Here is a 17,757-nt window from a genome sequence, read left to right as displayed (position 1 = left end):
CTGAATTGATGTCAGATAGCTCTCCTGTGCGTACAGCTGCGCAAAACTGCCAGTCCTCCAAGGACGGGCTATCTCGGTGTCTTTCTCTTTTCTCTGGCTCTCGCTCCTTGTGTGCTAGTCTGTCCCCCAAAGCAAGGAGGAGGCAGCCCTCAGGCCCTATGTGCATCAGCGCAGCACACCAGGTGCTTGCAGAAGGCTGCTGCCTCAGTCTGCAGTGGGGCTGGATGTTGCAGATCACCTTGCTGGCGGGGGTGGTTTCCCCGGAGGCTTCTCTCTGGCTTGCAGATGGTGGCCCTGTCACTGTGTCCCCACACGCCCTTCCCTCTGTGCACTCACATCCCTGGTGTCTCCTCCTCTTCTTGTAAGGACGCCTGTCAGATTGGATCAGGGCCCAGCCGCATGACCTCATTTAACTTTTAATCACCTCTTCCAAGGTCCTGTTGCCAAAATGAATCACATTCTGAGGGACTGGGTGTTAGACTTCAACGTATGAATTTGGGGGACACAGTTCGGTCCGTAACAACCCCCCGGTCTAGGGGGGCTTGGGCGCCGACTGAGCAAGGATGTGGTTTTGTCCTTTCAGAGCTTGGTGACATTTGGGGATGTGGCCGTAGACTTCTCCCGGGAGGAGTGGGAGTGGCTGAGCTCTGCTCAGAGGACTCTGTACCGGACCGTGATGCTGGAGAACTACAGGAACCTGGTGTCGCTGGGTAAGGGCGCCCCCGCCCCCACTCCCCCCCTTCCCTGGCTGCTGCCATAGCTCAGAGCCCTTTACTCCTTTGGCACCAGGCCCTGCTGCTCCTTCATCAAGCCCAGTGGCCCAAGTCTGCACAGACCCGCGGCCTGACCCCCTTCTACCTCTCCTTGTGTACTTAGGACTCTGCATTTCTAAGCCCGATATGATCTCCTCATTGGAACAGAGGAAGGAGCCCTGGATGGCGAAGAGAAAGTTGACAAGAGGCCGGTGCCCAGGTGAGCAGGGGAGGCCACTGTAGGGGGTGGCACTGTGGGTCACAGCTCAGGACCTCAGCCATGTTCGATTGTCAGTGGACTCTAACCAAGCCTCCAGGCCCGGAGGGGAAATTGAGGCCTTTTGAGCACGGGCTCCCCAGGTGTTCATCCTGCCTCACCTCCTGCCCAGCTTGGCTGCCCCCCCTCCCCGCCCAAAACGGGACTTCTTTCCCCTCCTTTGGATCCCATTTTTCCAGCTCCTTCTCAGACTGCTTGTCATTCAGGCTGGCATCATCCTGTCTCTTGTTTAAACAATCCTTGGCTGATGCGGATGTCTTTTTTATATTCTTTCTCTTTGATCAAGTGACTGTTTCATGTATAGACTTTCTCGCTCACTTTTGTTGTCAGTTTTGAGTAAGGCCGTCAGGTGCGGGTTGGTGGGAGCATTAGCCGTGTCCCCGGGGGACTGGGCGGATCCGTGCCACCTCGGGTGGAGCAGAGACTGCCCTCCAGTGCACGGAGAACAGGAACAGGGACCGAGGAGGAAAAAGCACTCCCACTTGCAAGCCAAAGAAACAAGAAGGAGAGCAGAGCCTTCCTCAGAAGGATTAGAACTCAAGAAGGAGACTGGCAGGTCTGGAGCCGGGTCTGGGTGGGGCTGTCATCAGTTTGGGGCAGGTGGGCCTCCCGGCACAGAGCGGAGCGGACAGTGGCGTGACTGGCTCTCAGCAGGAGAGAATGCGGGTTCGGATTTGACAGATCTTGAGGATGTTGTGATGAAATTTCTGTCATTTGGGAAAACAGTTATTTCGATTACAGCATTGTTTCTGGAACAAATCAGTCAAGGTCAGGGTCAGAATTACAGACTTTCCTTGGAGGTTACCACAAGAGGAGATGGTGCCATTTCTGAAGAATTGAGACTTTTGTAAAACGTCTTCCTTGAAATCGTACTTCAAAGGAAGACTTTGTATCAACAGAACAGGACAAGCCGCTCACAGAACTTCCAATTCTCATGGCTTGTCCTAGAGTATATAGAACTGTGAAACTTTGCCATTTGACATTTAAATCATGTTTTCTGAATGAGGTTTTTTTTTTTTTTAAGATTGTATTTATTTATTTATTTGACAGAGAGGGACACAGTGAGAGAAGGAACAGAAGCAGGGGGAGTGGGAGAGGGAGATGTAGGCTTCCCGCCAAGCAGGGAACCCGATGAGGGCCTTGATCCCAGGAACCAGGCATCATGACCTGAGCCAGAGGCAGAAGCTTAACAACTGAGCCACCCAGGCACCCCCGAAGAATGAGTTTTACAAAACTAAATAGCTTTTTCTTCTGTCAATCTTTCATTCCTTGCCAAGATTCTACTTGATTATGAAAACTTGCACTTGTAAGGCTGGGATTTGAACTTTCGTTAGTTAGCATTGTAATAAAAGAAGCATTGTTTAAAAAAGAGGGAGAAAAGAATTTTTTCCTGGAAAAATGGGAAAAGAGTCCAAGTGAGTTTTACTTAATAATGTTGAAATAAGGCTCATATAGCAATTTTCTTCTTAAGTCTCCCCTCCCTCTTTGTTTATTTTACCTATATTTCATTGTAGATTTAGGTGAGAAAGCTCATAAATGTATCCTTTAGGATAAAAGCTACACAAATATGGGAATGTAGGGTTGGCTGGTCATATAAAAAAGCTTTTCACATGATATAATTTTTTGAGGATTTTAATTCCTCTGATTACATTCTGGAAGTTTTCTTCATATTAATGCATAACGGAGAGAACTTCTTTTCTTAATATCTTTCAGATTTGAAGATTGTCCCAGAGATCAAGGAGTTGCCTGCAAAGAAGGACATCAGTAAAGAGAAGTTACCCCAGGCAGTGATAATGGGGAGACTCACAAACTACAGTCTGGAATGTTCCATTTTAGGGGAAAACTGGGATTATGGTGCCCTGTTCGAGAGGCAGCCCGTAAGTGAGATAAATTCTAGTCAAGGCATAGTATCCTTCCTAAAGAGACCCTTTTTGAGGGGAGAGACCATGAGCAAAGGGAGTTTGGGAGAAGTTTCCATCTGAGTATGGTGCTTCCTGTAGGCAGAGTATCCCTCCAGGAGGAAGAGTGTGCAGTCTTGCTGCACAGTACAAGAGGGGGGACGACTCAGTTGTAACGAATCACAAACAAGTCTCTTGATCAGAGACATTCGACATGCTACAGCTTAAGAAGTCTTTGAGCAGGATCTTAACCCACCCCTCTCATCAGAGATTACGTCAGAGAGAGAGACCCTGCAGACGTGTCGAAGGTGGGGAAGCCTTTGGTCAGCGTTAGGAAGTTCCAGCTGCTTGTAATTTTGTTTTCTTCTGCAAAATTACAGATTCTCCGTGGCAGAAACAGATTCTCCTATCTTTTCTCTTTTTTTGTTTCCCAAACATAGACAATATGACGAGGCCCAGTCATTAGGTGACCTCTATCACTCAGAACCTCAGAATTCGTTGCCCGTGTTGCCCCCTCACATACGTCCCCAGAGCCTTTGCATGCTCGTGGCCATGTTTGAGCAAGAAGTGTGTTTGTACCATTTCAGGGCCTGGTGGCCATCGCGAATGTGGCTGTAGACTTCTCCCAGCAGCTGGACCCAGCTCGGAAGAGCATCTGTAAGAATATGAGATGGGAGAGCCATGGTGACCTGGGGTCAGTAGGTAAGGGTGTCCCTCGCTTAATTCTGAACCTATCTTCAGGCACTGCCACTTTCATTCCTCAGCTTTTGTTTTGTCCTCTTTTGTCTTAAGATTGTTTATTTTTTTATTAGAGTGTGAGCAGGGGGAGAGGCAGAGGGAGAGGGAGAAGCAGCCTCCCCACTGAGCAGGGACCCTGGTGCAGGACTCAATCCCAGGACCCCGGGGTTGTGACCTGAGCCAAAGGCGGACACTTAACCAACTGAGCCACCCTGGGGCCCCATTGGTCAGTTTTGGGCTGCAGAGGTTGGGGAGGGAGGAGGCTGCTGAAGTGTTGGGCAAAATTTCTATCGTGATTCCTGAGATAAGAATCTGACATTTGTAGAGCTGAAAGTTGGCATCTTCATTATGTTTGAGGCAGCGTCTTCAGTGTCTTTCAGATGCTGCTCACTTTTCTTTCTGCTTCTTCCTGTAATAAAACACTTTCCTCTCAGAACCAAGACACTGGTTCTTGATTTAAGAATGTCAAGTGTGTGACAGAACCCTGTTATCTGCCCCTCTGCAGGACCTTGTGTTTCTAAACCCGATTTGGTCTCTCTGCTGGAGCAGGGGAGGGAGCCGTGGCTGGTGCGAACAGAGCTGACCAGGGGCCTGTGCCCAGGTGAGTGCGGCAGGGCTGGGGGCGGTGCCCGGCAGGGGCAGGGGAGAGATCCGAGCTTTCAGCAGAACTCAGTCCTCGCTCCCAGACAGGAAGGATCCTCAGGACTTTACCAAACCCTCCAGGTCTAGAGAGGAGATGGAGGTTTAGGGTTTCCACATGACTCTCTTTCCTCCTCCTTTGCTGCCTTCTCTCGAGTGATTGCTCATTCTCTGTAATGTTTTCCCTGTTCTTAGCCACTCCTGTTGCCTCAGTTCCCTGCATGCCCTGTCCTGACCCCAGTGTACTTTTGAGCTGTTCTTCGTGACCACCAGCCCACCTATTTGACGATGCGTCCAGTCCTGTACGAACCCCAACCGGAAAGTCATTTGAGGGAGCCCTTGTGCTTGGCATTGGCAGGTACTTGGAGGAGGAGAGAATTTACACATATGTTGTACTTGTAAGTGGTCCGTCTGGTGGAGAGGATGACATATGGTTATGGATGAAGTAGAGTTTGCAGACTTTGCAGTGGGGCATTGCAGAGGCGCAGGGGAGGACTGAGCTCCAGTTGTCAGTCCTGGAGAGCAAGAGATGTAAGTTCAGGAGAGATGTAAGTTCAGGATCTCTGCCTCTTTTCTCCTGGGGGGATTGATATACATTGATACCTAAGGGAAAGAAGAAATTTTTTTAGAAAATTTTTAGAAAATTTAGAAAATTTTTTATAGGAAATGTAATCCGATCACCTGTTTGGGAGCAGAATGTAAAGCCATGACCTGTAGTCATAGTCCATTAGCTGAGCAAGCGTAGGCTTCACATTGTGAAAAACACGTGTTTTTCACGTGGTTGGAATTGCAGTGTGTATTCCGTCACACAGAGAGCTGTTTGTCGCATGTATCCGTGTCATCTCTCCCGCTGTTCACTGAGGTCGCTTCACATTTTTGGTATTAAAAGTGAGCTTGCGACAGGAATCTTTATGTAAGCGCAAACTATACCTTTGGGGAATTGTTGCATCCCTGGAAGCGAACGTCTGTTAGGCTCTCAATGTTTTGTTTGCTTTTTGCAACTGGCAGTGATTCTGTAATTTGCTCTGTGGGATTAATTGTATCTTCCCAGTACTGGGTATTTTGATGAAAATATTTATTATTTGTTGGAAGGTTATATCCTAAAGTTACTTTTTTAATTGTGAAAGAGATTGAATGCCATTTCTACATTTATTCTCTTTATCTTTTTCTTTTCTTTTTTTTTAAGATTTTATTTATTTATTTGACACACAAAGATCACAAGTAGGCAGAGAGGCAGGCAGAGAGAGAGGAGGAAACAGGCTTCCTGCTGAGTAGAGAGCCCGATGCGGGGCTCAATCCCAGGACCCCAAGATATGACCTGAGCTGAAGGCAGAGGCTTTAACCTACTGAGCCACCCAGGCGCCCCTCTCCTTCCATTTTTGTTCTCAGAAACTTGATATATGTGGTTTTACTTCATTGTTTTAATGGCTGTCTAGTATTACAATAAGTGAATACAAATTTACTTCACTGATTTACAAAGGACATTTGAGCATTTAGGTTTTCCCCAGTTTTTACCTGTAATGAATTTCAGCCCAGTTTGTACTTCTCTCTTTGTTATGATCAAAGTATACATTTTTTTTAAAAAAGTTTTATGGATATAAGTGCTATATCACGAATAATATATGAGAATACCTGTTTCTAGACATCTTCACCATTAGTGAATATTTTATATTTTAAAAATTTTTTGCCAAGCTCTTGAGTGAAAATGGATGTTTTATTTAATTTGCATTTCTCAGAGTACTCATAATGTTGATAAATATGTAGTTTAAATCCATTTAGAGTTCATATTCTGTTAATGGTGTCTTTGTACTCATCACCCACATTTCTTTTGGGTTGTATTTCCTTGTGTTCATATTGTATGGATGTACATGCTATCTCAAAAATATGGCACATTATGGGGCGCCTGGGTGGCTCAGTGGGGTAAAGCCTCTGCCTTCAGCTCAGGTCATGTCCCAGGGTTCTGGGATCGAGCCCTCATCAGGCTCTCTGCTCAGCGGGGACCCTGCTTCCTTCCCTCTCTCTCTCTCTCTGCCTACTTGTGATCCCTGTCTGTCAAATAAATAAATAGAATCTTTAAAAAAAGAAAAAGGACACATTTTGTTCCCATTTCTGAGTTGCCTGTGAGTTTGCAGATGCTGTTTCTTCTGACTGCACAGTAGTTTGTTGGGCGGTATCTTTATAGAAACATTTACTTTGTTGACCTGTGGTTTCATAGTTTTTTCATTTATCATTTCCATTTGTACCACATCACAAACTTGGTCTTGTTTCTGTTACTTATTTAATTCTTCCTTCCTCTCTTCCTATCTGTTAATGAACGCAGGGTGTCTTTCCATTTATTTATATCTTCTTAATTTCCTTCAGCAATGTTTTGCAGTTTTCAGCATACAATCTTGTACCTCCTTGGGTAAATTTACTCATAAATGATTTATTCTTTTAATGCTCTCCTTCATGGAATTGTTTCCATAATTTCCTTTTCACATGTTCATTCTTAAGTGTATAGAGCTACAACTGATTTTTGTGTGTTGTGATCTTGTGTCTTGTAGTTTTGATGAATTGATTTTTAGCTCCAATACTCTTCTGGTGGATTCTTTAAGGTTTTCTATATATGGGAACATGTCATTTTCAAGTAACAGTTTTCCTTCTTCCTTTCTAATTAGGATCCCTTTTATTTCTATTTCTGATTGCTTTGGCTGGAACATTTAATACAGTGTTGAATAGAGGTTGCAAAAGCAGGCGTCCTTGTATTATTAGTGATCTAAGAAGGAAAACTTCAAGTGCTTAGATTTCATTAAAAATGACTATTTCCCCTTTTTTAAGATCATCTTTTTCCAAACATTTGATTCTCTGCATCATCTCCCAATACTACTTATATCTGTGTGTATTTACCGAGATATAAGTATACATGCATAATTTTTTTGTGCACGCTAAGTGGTTTAGCAAAAGGACTTCAGGTGTCTATGCTCCTCCCTGTAAGCGTCAGAGTCTGACATAAGACAACACATGCCTGTTCATTTGTGTATGTGATGTCATTAAACATAATGGCAGCACTCATCATTTTCATACAAACAGTTGTTTTGAACTAAGAAATTAAACTGCAAGGTCCTATTCATTAATATATGGTCAGAGAAGTGCGGGGTTAACAAACAGCCCGACAAGTGTCAGGTGAGTGCAAGTGCGCACGCGCACGTAGAAATGATTCTGTGTGTGTGCTGAGCTTCAGTGCCCGGCTGGAGAGGTTGGTTTTGTTTAAATTAGTCAGATAAGCTGTGGTTAGCAGAAACCTCACTTCCTGGTTGTAGGGGAATGACCAGCTTTTAGATAACCCTGAGAAATGCTAACGAATACTTTGTCCTTCTTTATGCTTTGGTGCGCTTCTTGGAACAGCTTTCATGATGTGACCACTCTGGCACTGAAGCAAGGCAGGGCAGGAGAGTGGCTAAAGGCAGGGAATATCAGAATTTTCAGGTGGTATGACTGCAAAACATTTGCTCAGTTCCTTTCTCCTAGTGCGTAACTGATTCTACATAGATTCTTTTTTGCTCACCTCTTGTAGTCTCCAGTATAAATTCACGCTGGGGCTTGCTTTACCTATGTGACCGACCACCAGTTCACATGTTTTAGAGCCACATAGTTATATGGTTTAATTAGGGTTTATTTCACCAATTAGTGAATTCATTCACAATTTTCTTTTTAGCAAATTCTTTTTACTAGCGCACAATAAAGGAAATAACTTGTTTTCTTGATGTCTTTCAGGCCAACAATCTATACATGAGACCCAGGAATTATTTCCAAAGCAAGATTCATTTGCTGAAGTAACCAACAGAACTTCAAACCCAAATGTGGAATGTTCTACTTTTAGAGGAAATTGGGATTCCAAGGGTGTGTTTGAAAGGAAGCTGGTAGGTCAGGAGACACAATTCAGGCAAGAGACAATCACTCATAACAAAACCCTCTCTAAGGAAAGAGAACGTACTCTTAATAAATCTGGGAGATGGTTTCATTTGGACATTTCAGAAGAGAGAGTTCATAATCGTGACTCAGTTAAGAAAAATTTGCCCAAAAATTCAGTAGTAATAAAACCTACAGGAATCTATGCAGGAAAAAAACTTTTCAAATGTAATGAATGTAAGAAAACTTTTACCCAGAGCTCATCCCTTACTGTTCATCAGAGAATTCATACTGGAGAGAAACCCTATAAATGTAATGAATGTGGAAAGGCCTTCAGTGATGGCTCATCCTTTGCTAGACATCAAAGATGTCACACTGGCAAGAAGCCTTATGAATGTATTGAATGTGGGAAAGCTTTCATACAGAACACTTCCCTTATCCGTCACTGGAGATATTACCACACTGGGGAGAAACCTTTTGATTGCATCGATTGTGGGAAAGCCTTCAGTGATCACATAGGACTCAATCAGCACAGGAGGATTCATACTGGAGAGAAACCCTACAAATGTGACGTATGTGACAAATCCTTTAGATACGGCTCCTCCCTTACTGTGCATCAAAGGATTCATACTGGAGAAAAACCATATGAGTGTGATGTTTGCAGAAAAGCCTTCAGCCATCATGCGTCACTCACTCAACATCAGAGAGTGCATTCTGGAGAAAAACCTTTCAAATGTAAAGAGTGCGGGAAAGCTTTCAGGCAGAACATTCACCTTGCTAGTCATCTGAGGATCCATACTGGAGAGAAACCCTTCGAATGTGGGGAGTGCGGTAAATCCTTCAGCATCAGCTCTCAGCTGGCCACTCACCAGAGAATTCATACTGGAGAGAAGCCCTATGAATGTAAGGTTTGTAGTAAAGCCTTCACGCAGAAGGCTCACCTTGCACAGCACCAGAAAACTCACACAGGCGAGAAACCGTACGAGTGTAAGGAATGTGGGAAAGCCTTCAGCCAAACCACACACCTTATTCAACACCAGAGGGTACACACTGGAGAGAAACCCTATAAATGCAGCGAGTGTGGGAAGGCCTTTGGTGATAACTCATCCTGTTCTCAGCATCAGAGGCTTCATACTGGCCAAAGACCTTACGAATGTATCGAATGTGGGAAGGCGTTCAAGACAAAGTCCTCGCTCATTTGTCATCGCAGAAGTCATACTGGAGAGAAACCTTATGAATGTAGTGCCTGTGGCAAAGCCTTCAGCCATCGTCAGTCCCTTAGTGTCCATCAGAGAATTCATTCTGGAAAGAAACCGTACGAATGCAAAGAATGTAGGAAAACCTTCATCCAGATCGGACACCTTAATCAACATAAGAGAGTCCACACTGGGGAGAGATCCTATAACTATAAGAAAAGCAGGAAAGTCTTCAGGCAGACCGCACACCTTGCTCATCAGAGAATTCATAGCGGGGAGCCTTCTGCATGCCCCTCTTTACCTTCCACATCAAATCCTGTGGATCTGCTTCCCAGATTTCTCTGGGGTCAGTCCTCGCTCCCATCACCATAGCCTCCATTAGTTGAAAAACTGGTCCCTCTGGTCGGTCTTGTCCTTTATGAGCGTGTTTGTCACACTGCACTTAGATTGATTTTTGATAAGTGTTAATACAGTTTATTCACTCCTTATGTAACAACTTGTGCTGAGATCCTTTACCCTGGTTAATACGTAAGATGTGCCTAGCACAGTGCCTGGTCCAGACCAAGTGTTGAGTAAAATATTACTTTGGGACATTGAAGAATTAACAGTCAGCTCTGGATAGAAAAGATGCATAGGAGGCGGCCAGGAGAAACCAGTTTAGATCAGGAGCAGGAGTTTCAAGGGAGTCAGTGAGGTTCTGCCCATGGTGGTTTAAAATTTTGTTTCTATAATGTTGAGTTACAGCTGTGGCTTTCCATCTCATCCGCATACAGGTAAGGTGATGTGACTATTGGTAAGAGAATTCAGCTTTACTCTACATCTGATAAGTTTTAGGAAGTGTGTAGAGAACATGGATCAGTAGGCCTCTTGGAACAAAAGAACTGAAACAATAAAAAAAATGCAAGATATATATTTACAGAGTTAAAACTGCTGACATATTACTCAAGAATTAGTTTGGAAAGATTTGATCTATTTAAAATCACCTGAGCATATGAATGGACTCTCGCCAACTTTTAAGGAACTGTCAACCTTGAGATAAACTGGTCCAAAGTAGGTGTCAGTGAACTCTGACTCAGTGACCAAAGTCTCACTGGTTTTGTATGGCCCATGATCTAAATTTAAAAATAATAATAATAATAATAATAATAATTTTTAAATGGTTGAACTAGCAAAGAGTATTTTGTGACAACATGAAAGTTACATTAAATTTAAATTTAAAGTTACATTAAATTAAATATCAGCATCTGTAAATAAAGTTTTATTGGCATACAGTCACAGCCATTGACATCTTCCTGTGGCTGCTTTCATTCCACAATGGCAGGGGTGAATAGCTGTGACAGAGCCGATATGGCCTGCAAAGCCTCAAGTTTTACTCTACCATTTTACAGAAGAAGTTGGCCAACCCCTGCTGTGGCACAGAGAAGAATGTATTGAAGGTTCTAATTATTTCTGTGTGTGTAATACAACTGTCACTTCAAAAACAAACTATAAGGCAACTTATGAATAGAGGTGAAAGGGAATTATTAGACTATTGAGATATGAAAATATGTCAGTGGAGGAGAAATACATTTTTCTAGATGAAATACCCAATACTGTTAAAGTGTTGGTAAATTGTCCTTCACGACAGAGTCCTGTAGGATATGTTTACTTTGACAGTTTTAATTGAAACTACACAAGGAAAGATAATTTGGCAAGCATAGCAGGACATCTTTGAAATAGTTTTTTTTGCATTTCAGATTTTGATATATAATAAGACTGGTTTTTGTTAGAGGGGAAATGATGTTTTGACAGTGGTTGTCCACCCTCTTAAAAAAAAAAAGCACACATACATTACAGAAAAATGTCATGCAGTTGTATTTAACCTTTCTAATTACGAAATGATATGTAAGAAGCAAACCTAGAAAGGAGGAAAGCTTTACTGAGTAGGACATGGGGTCCTAGAAGACATGAGGAGTAGGTTGGCCTATACAAAGATTTAAAACTTCTGCATGGTGGAAGGCACCAAAAAGATGTAAAAAACAGGTGACAAAATAATAGAAGTTATAGGAAGTTACATGTCATTTGGGAACAAAGTGCCATTACACATACAAGGCAGTGGAAAAATTGCCAGTGCATGCCAACGGGCATGTTGGTTGAAGAATTCAAAGGAATAGAGAAAATCTGTAAATTTCTTAACCTTATTAACCAGAAAATCACAAATTAAAACAAATTTCCTTGGCTTTCAGAGGGATTAAAATCTAAAATTTGGATAATATCCAGTCCTGGCATCAGTGTGGGAAGACAGACACTTGATCATTAGCTGTGAAAAGCTGTCTCCTTTTTGGATGGCAACATAGTACGACCTGACAACATTATAAAGATGCGTTCCTTTTGAAACAATAATCCTAGATCTAGGGATTTTGTCCTATTGGAATAAATAGATGTAAATAATGTCTATTGCAAAATTGTTGTAATTATGATAAGTACGATTTCAGTGTCCTGCCAAGCAGGTTCATTAAATTGTGGTTATTCAATATTGTATTGTCTGGTTAGTGGAAGGAGGTTCGATTCTATGTGTGCTGCTTTGGAGAGCTGTACATCCACAATATATTAAATGAGATGTGTGACTTGGAAAACCTAGTGTGTAAAATCTTGTAGTCATAGCATCAAAATTAATATTGAATATATGTGTGTGTGTGTGTATCTACATGGTTTCTTTGGTATGTGTTGAAATCTGTTTTTGTCTTAAACACACTTTTCCTAGCTTTCTGTTGCTGTGCTCACTTTCTTCATTCTGTGGTGTTCTGCAGTTACACGTGGCTCCAATTAAGCCAATCAGTTGTTTCATTCTTTATATTTTATTTATTTAATTGATTTATTTCTTATATATTTGATTGATATTTAGACACAGGGACAGGAGCAGGGCCAATACACAGCCTTATGTATGGCACAATGGATGTTTTCCTGGAGTGTTCGTTGAGCTGTGCAGAACGTGAGACATCCCTCGGGGCTGCCGTCCGTGGTTGGAGTTTGGTCAGCCTCCGGCAGCAGCATGAAGGTTTCTGCATTCCTGCTCACCCCCTGTTCCCCTGGAACCTTCCCTGCTTTCTCACACCCTGGCTCAGTTCTTTAAATCTCTGAGGGACTTGATATTCTTCCAGTATTTAACTTCTGATTGTAGGTTAGTCTGCTTTTGTTCTCAACCAAAGAATGCTGGCCCCTATGACAACTGATGCTAGAGAGTGATTAGTAAAGGATAGAGGAGTGGCTAATAAGGATTGATTATGGAATGAGATAGATCAAAAGACAGACATTTTTAATTCCATTTGTATTAGGAAAGGCTATTCTTTTGTTTTTTAATTTTATTTTTTTAAATTTTAATTCTAATTGTACTTAACATACATGTGATACTAGTTTCGGGTGTACGGTACAGCGAGTCAGCACTTCCCTCTGTCACCCGGTGCTTGTCACAATGTGCGCGCTCCCATCCGCAGCCGCTATTTCCCGCAGCCTTGGCTGCCTCCGCTCTGGTAACCATCGCTTTGTTCTCAGTAATTAAGAGTGTTTTTTGACTTTCTCTCTCTTTCCCCTTGGCTCGTTTGTTTTGATTCTTGAATTCCACACGAGTGGTCATAGGTGTTTGTCTTCCTTGGACTTACTTCACCGAGCACAATACTCTCTAGCTCATGTCATTGCAAGTGTCAAGATTTCATTCTTTTTATGGCTGAATATTCCATTTTGTGTGTGTGTGTGTGTGTGTGTGTGTGTGTGTACACATACCATATTTTTACCCATTCATCTATCTATGGACACTTCGGCTGCTTCCATAATTTGGCTATTGTAAATAATGCTGCTATATATATAGGAGTGCATATATCCCTGCAAAAGGCTATTCTTTTTTAAATATTTGAGAGTGGGGGAGGGGCAGAGAGTGAAGCAGACCTCCCACTGAGCAGGGAGGCTGATGTGGGTCTCGATCACCCTGGGATCATGACCTGAGCCAAAGGCAGATACTTAAACAACTGAGCCACCCAGGCACCCTGAAAAAAAGCACTTCTTGATAACGGCAGGATTATAAGCCCACAGCACGTTAGGACTAGATAGCTCTTACCAACAACGAAAGGCGATGAGGAATTCTAGTTCTAAAAGCATGTGCGATGCTTATTTATAATGAAGTTAGAGAACTAAAAGGCCACTTGAAATTCCGGCCGTTAGCAAAAATGGAAGTGAAGGTCTTTGTGATGGTGTCAAGAATCAATCTTATTCTAACCGTGGGGCGGCCGATGCTGAAAGCCAAATGCAACAGTAGATCAGTTGCTGAGCTGTGATTTTTACTGAATTCCCGAACTTGCCACTTCTTGTAAATGAAATTTAAGTCGGAGGAAAGATCTGAATGTATGTTACTGAAACTCGACTACCATGAAGGTTTCAATCATCTTAGAAAACTTTACTCTCTCAAACCCTACGAAACCTTCCTGCTGACTCTTGTCACACCACCCACGTGATGGAAGACTTAAAATTGAGCCTGTTCTAGTCCTACCATTATGGGTTGGTTGGTAAACAAAATCTGCATTTAATATGACCTATACTTTGAAATAAAGATAAAGAGATTAATCTCACCCCAAAATATTTAATATCCTTTACTAATTACACCATTAAAAATCTAGGCAATATTTTTGGAAATGTATTTTGAGGGTCAGAAGTTACTTGCATAATACATAAGGACACAAAGGAATTCAAAAGTTTATAATGCCTTCTTGGAACATTTATGTCCATGCCCCTGACTTGTCTTTTGCGAGGTCCCGTCAGAGTCCCGTAGCCTTTGCATGTTCTTTTGACAGGAAGCACTAGCATCTTAAAATTTTCCTCAGGTCTCCTCCTTTAGGTACCGGGACTTCTCATCAGAGATGGCATTTGACAGTGCTACTGAAGGGGCACCTGGGTGGCACAGTCGGGCAAGCGTCTGACTCCCTTTTGGATCAGGTCCTCATCTTGGGGTCTTGCGGTTGAGCCCTGCGTTGGGCTCCACGCTCAGCCTGGCGTCTACTTGAGACTGCCTCTCCCTCTGCCCCTCCCCACTGCAGACGCTCTCTCAAACAAACAGATCAATTTTTTTAAAAAGTGTTATTGAACTATGGCATGTGTTGTAGCTGGTTAACCCAGGAAGAAAGGGAAATGGTTGTAATAAACCACAGACTCCAAGGATGTTCTAGTACCTAGTGTGTCCACTGTACTTAATAATAGGTCCCCAGGGTTCACACTGCATTAGGGCCTTTTTTTTTTTTTAAAGATTTTATTTATTTGACAGACAGAGATCACAAGTAGGCAGAGAATCAAGCAGAGAGAGAGAGGAGGAAGCAGGCTCCCTGCTGAGCACAGAGCCCAATATAGGGCTCTATCCCAGGATCCTGGGATCATGACCCGAGCCAAAGGTAGAGGCTTTAACCCACTGAGCCACCCAGGCGCCCCTGCATTAGGGTTTTGTTTTAATTCAATACATCTCATGGCATGGCTGGCGAGTCACACACTGATTTGTGTCAACAGAAAAGGGACTGAGCCCTCCTGAATGATTGTAATGAAAATCACTGTGAACAATTCCACCGGAATTTCTAAAAGGACCTGCATTTATGCAAGTGAGGGCTCATAGGGGAATTATTTTCTAGTTTAGCATATAGCAGGTCCAGTTACCAAAAACCCATAAGATTATTTTCCAAGGTCATGGGTGTTTGTTAATACCTGTGTTAGGACTAGATGACCACCCAAAGTTCGTGCCTCTTATTCTGTTGTCTGGACTTGATTCTGAAATGTGAATATCCAGGTACATCCTACATTACTCAGCCACTATTGCTTTTAGTTATGGTTATCAGACTAGTTATTAGACTAATTTTCTTCAGCATGGTTTGAATAGCAGTGTGTCAGTTGGGGCTTTGTTAATAAGAGGACGTCCTGTCCACCTGGAAGAAGAATCTTGATAATACGGAATGGCAAAACCGCAAGAAGGAAGGATTCTGGGCCCCTAAACCACTGCATCAGAGGAAAGCCATCAGTCCCCCAGGAGCACCAGCAATGGATTATTATGCGAGTGAGAAATAAACTTATATGTGTTAAGGTAATAGCACTTGGGTTCTGATCATAGTAGCTACTGTAATCTAATCCATAGGGCATCTTTGAGTACAGATAGGATCCCTGTCTTAAATCACTGTGTCACAGAGGAAGGGTTGTCAAGGTGGTAAGACGGTCAGCTATTGTGTAACAAATGACCCTAAAGCATAGTGGCTTAAAACACACGTTGATTCTCACAGTTTCCTTGAAAAAGGAAGCCAGGCATGACTTTTGCTGGGTGCCTCAGCTCCCGCAAGGCTGCCGGCAAGTGGCTGGCCAGAGCTGCAGTGATCTGAAGGCTTTACAGGAGGAGAGTCACCTTCCAAACGCACTTATTTAAGCTGTTGGCTGGGTTGGGATCCTTGTGGGCTTGTGGTTGGACACCTCAATTCTTTCCACATGGGTGGCTCCCAGCATGGCAGCTGGCTTCCTTGAAAGTGAGTACGCAAGAGAGGGTACCTAAAATGGAAGCCAAACTCCTTTTGAACCCCATATTATTGGTGACATCCCTTCTCTTTTTGTATTTGTTTGCTTAGAAGGGTCATGAGGTCCAGCTCATTTCCAAAGGCAGAGGATTACAAATGGGTATGAATAACAGGAGGCAAGGTCATGGGGAGCCATGTTAATGGCTGCCTACCACAGTCTGCTCTGGCTGACTCCTTACTGATTCATGTCTTTTTATTTTTATTTTTAAAAAAGATTTTTAAAAGATCTTAAAAAAGATCACAAGTGAGCAGAGAGGCAGGCAGAGTGGCGGGGGGAAGCAGGCTCCCTGCCGAGCAGAGAGCCCGATGAGGGCTCAATCCCAGGACCCTTAGATCATGACCTGAGCTGAAGGCAGAGGCTTAACCCATGGAGCCACCCAGACACCCCAGTTTCTGTCTTTTTACTTGGAAAACACACTCATCCCCTTCCAAGGCCCTCCCCATGTCTCATCTCATTATAGCACCAGCTCAAGGTTATGAATCCTGTCCTCTGAATTAGGTTTGGGTGCTGACAAGGCTCATAAGGCGCTGTCCCTTAAGGACAGTTCCTCTTGATCTACAGATCTCTGGACGTAGCACCTTATCTGCTGCCCCTTGCTCCTTGTCTCCTGCAGGCAACAGTGAAATCACGGGTACATAGCAGTTTGGAAATCTGGCCAGAAAAATGTTTGGAAATTCCTTGATTAGGTCTCAAGGCCTGGGAATAATTCACATTCTGAGATCTCAGTTCTGCCACGTGTTTGCAGCTCAGTAGTTTTCTAACCTTGCTTGTTGGCATTTGAATTTTGGGAATCCAGTCGTCTCTAGCTTGTATTTTCTGCCTCTGTTCACTCCCAGCTGGCAGTATATCTACTGAGCTAATTCTCTTAAACACTTTGTGGACTTGGTGTGAATTCCATTGGGTTTCACCCCACTACACAAAAGCCACAACCATGTATCATTAAATAGTACTCCGAGATACCAGTTTTGATCTTTCTGAGGTTCCAGCAGATTTTACAGTCATACTTTTTCCCTTCTAGACCAGTTCCCGAGCAGTACCTTGGGTTTTATCTCTGCTTGGATGCCATTTCTTGATTTTACCATCATCTGCCATCTCAAAACCATCAAGTCCTGGCTTCTTTCTAATAGTCTTTCCCTCAATTTCTCTCTCTCCTTTGCATGTTTCTATAAGCAGCAAGAAAAAAAAATCAGGAAACATTTTCAACATGTTGGTTAAAGTCTCCTCAGATCACCCAGGTCTACTCTCCACATTAATTGCAAATAATAGGGTTGCTGAACTCTCTGTTCCTACATAATAAAACCCCTCTTTCTTCCAGTTTCTAACAAGGTTTGTCCTCACTTTTTTTTAAAAGCCTTCACCAGCACTTAAAGTTCAAAATTTCTTTTTTTTTAAAAGATTTCATTTATTTATTTGATAGAGATCACAAGTAGATGGAGAGGCAGGCAGAGAGAGAGAGAGAGAGAGAGAGAGATGGAAGCAGGCTCCCCGATGAGCAGAGAGCCTGACTCGGGACTCGATCCCAGGACCCTGAGATCATGACCCAAGCGGAAGGCAGCAGCTTAACCCACTGAGCCACCCAGGCGCCCTAAAGTTCAAAATTTCTGACTGATCTTTTACTCATGCAACTATTGGGCAAACTCCAGGAATCCCAGCTAAGGAGGAATTAAGGCTTCTTGGGGCGCCTGGGTGGCTCAGTCATTAGGCATCTGCCATCTCCTCAGGTCATGATCCCAGCCTCCTGGGATTGAGCCCCGCCTCGAGCTCCCTGCTTGGCGGGAAGCTTGCTTTTCCCTCTCCCACTC

At 43.3% G+C, this 17,757-nt stretch overlaps 1 protein-coding gene across 2 annotated transcripts in view; it reads left to right on the top strand.

The window, feature by feature from the left end:
- The window catches only part of LOC101678365 (zinc finger protein 470), a 64,478-nt gene that overhangs the window by 7,331 nt on the left and 39,390 nt on the right, over positions 1-17,757 (top strand). Inside the window, exons 3-8 of one of the 2 annotated variants that reach the window (XM_013048037.2) lie at positions 584-710; positions 877-972; positions 2,743-2,906; positions 3,515-3,629; positions 4,171-4,266; positions 8,058-12,003. In XM_013048037.2, coding sequence (XP_012903491.1) covers positions 677-710; positions 877-972; positions 2,743-2,906; positions 3,515-3,629; positions 4,171-4,266; positions 8,058-9,760 — 2,208 coding nt within the window. In that variant the 5' untranslated portion in view covers positions 584-676 and the 3' untranslated portion in view covers positions 9,761-12,003. Of the gene's footprint in view, positions 1-583; positions 711-876; positions 973-2,742; positions 2,907-3,514; positions 3,630-4,170; positions 4,267-4,499; positions 4,663-8,057 lie in introns of those variants that run through there. The other variant, XM_013048039.2, reaches the window with a different exon arrangement.

Source organism: Mustela putorius, unplaced genomic scaffold (assembly GCF_011764305.1).
Source record: "Mustela putorius furo isolate JIRA1106 unplaced genomic scaffold, ASM1176430v1.1 tig00000196_pilon_pilon_pilon, whole genome shotgun sequence".
NCBI lineage: Eukaryota > Metazoa > Chordata > Mammalia > Carnivora > Mustelidae > Mustela > Mustela putorius.
This window is presented reverse-complemented; position numbering and strand designations above follow the sequence as displayed.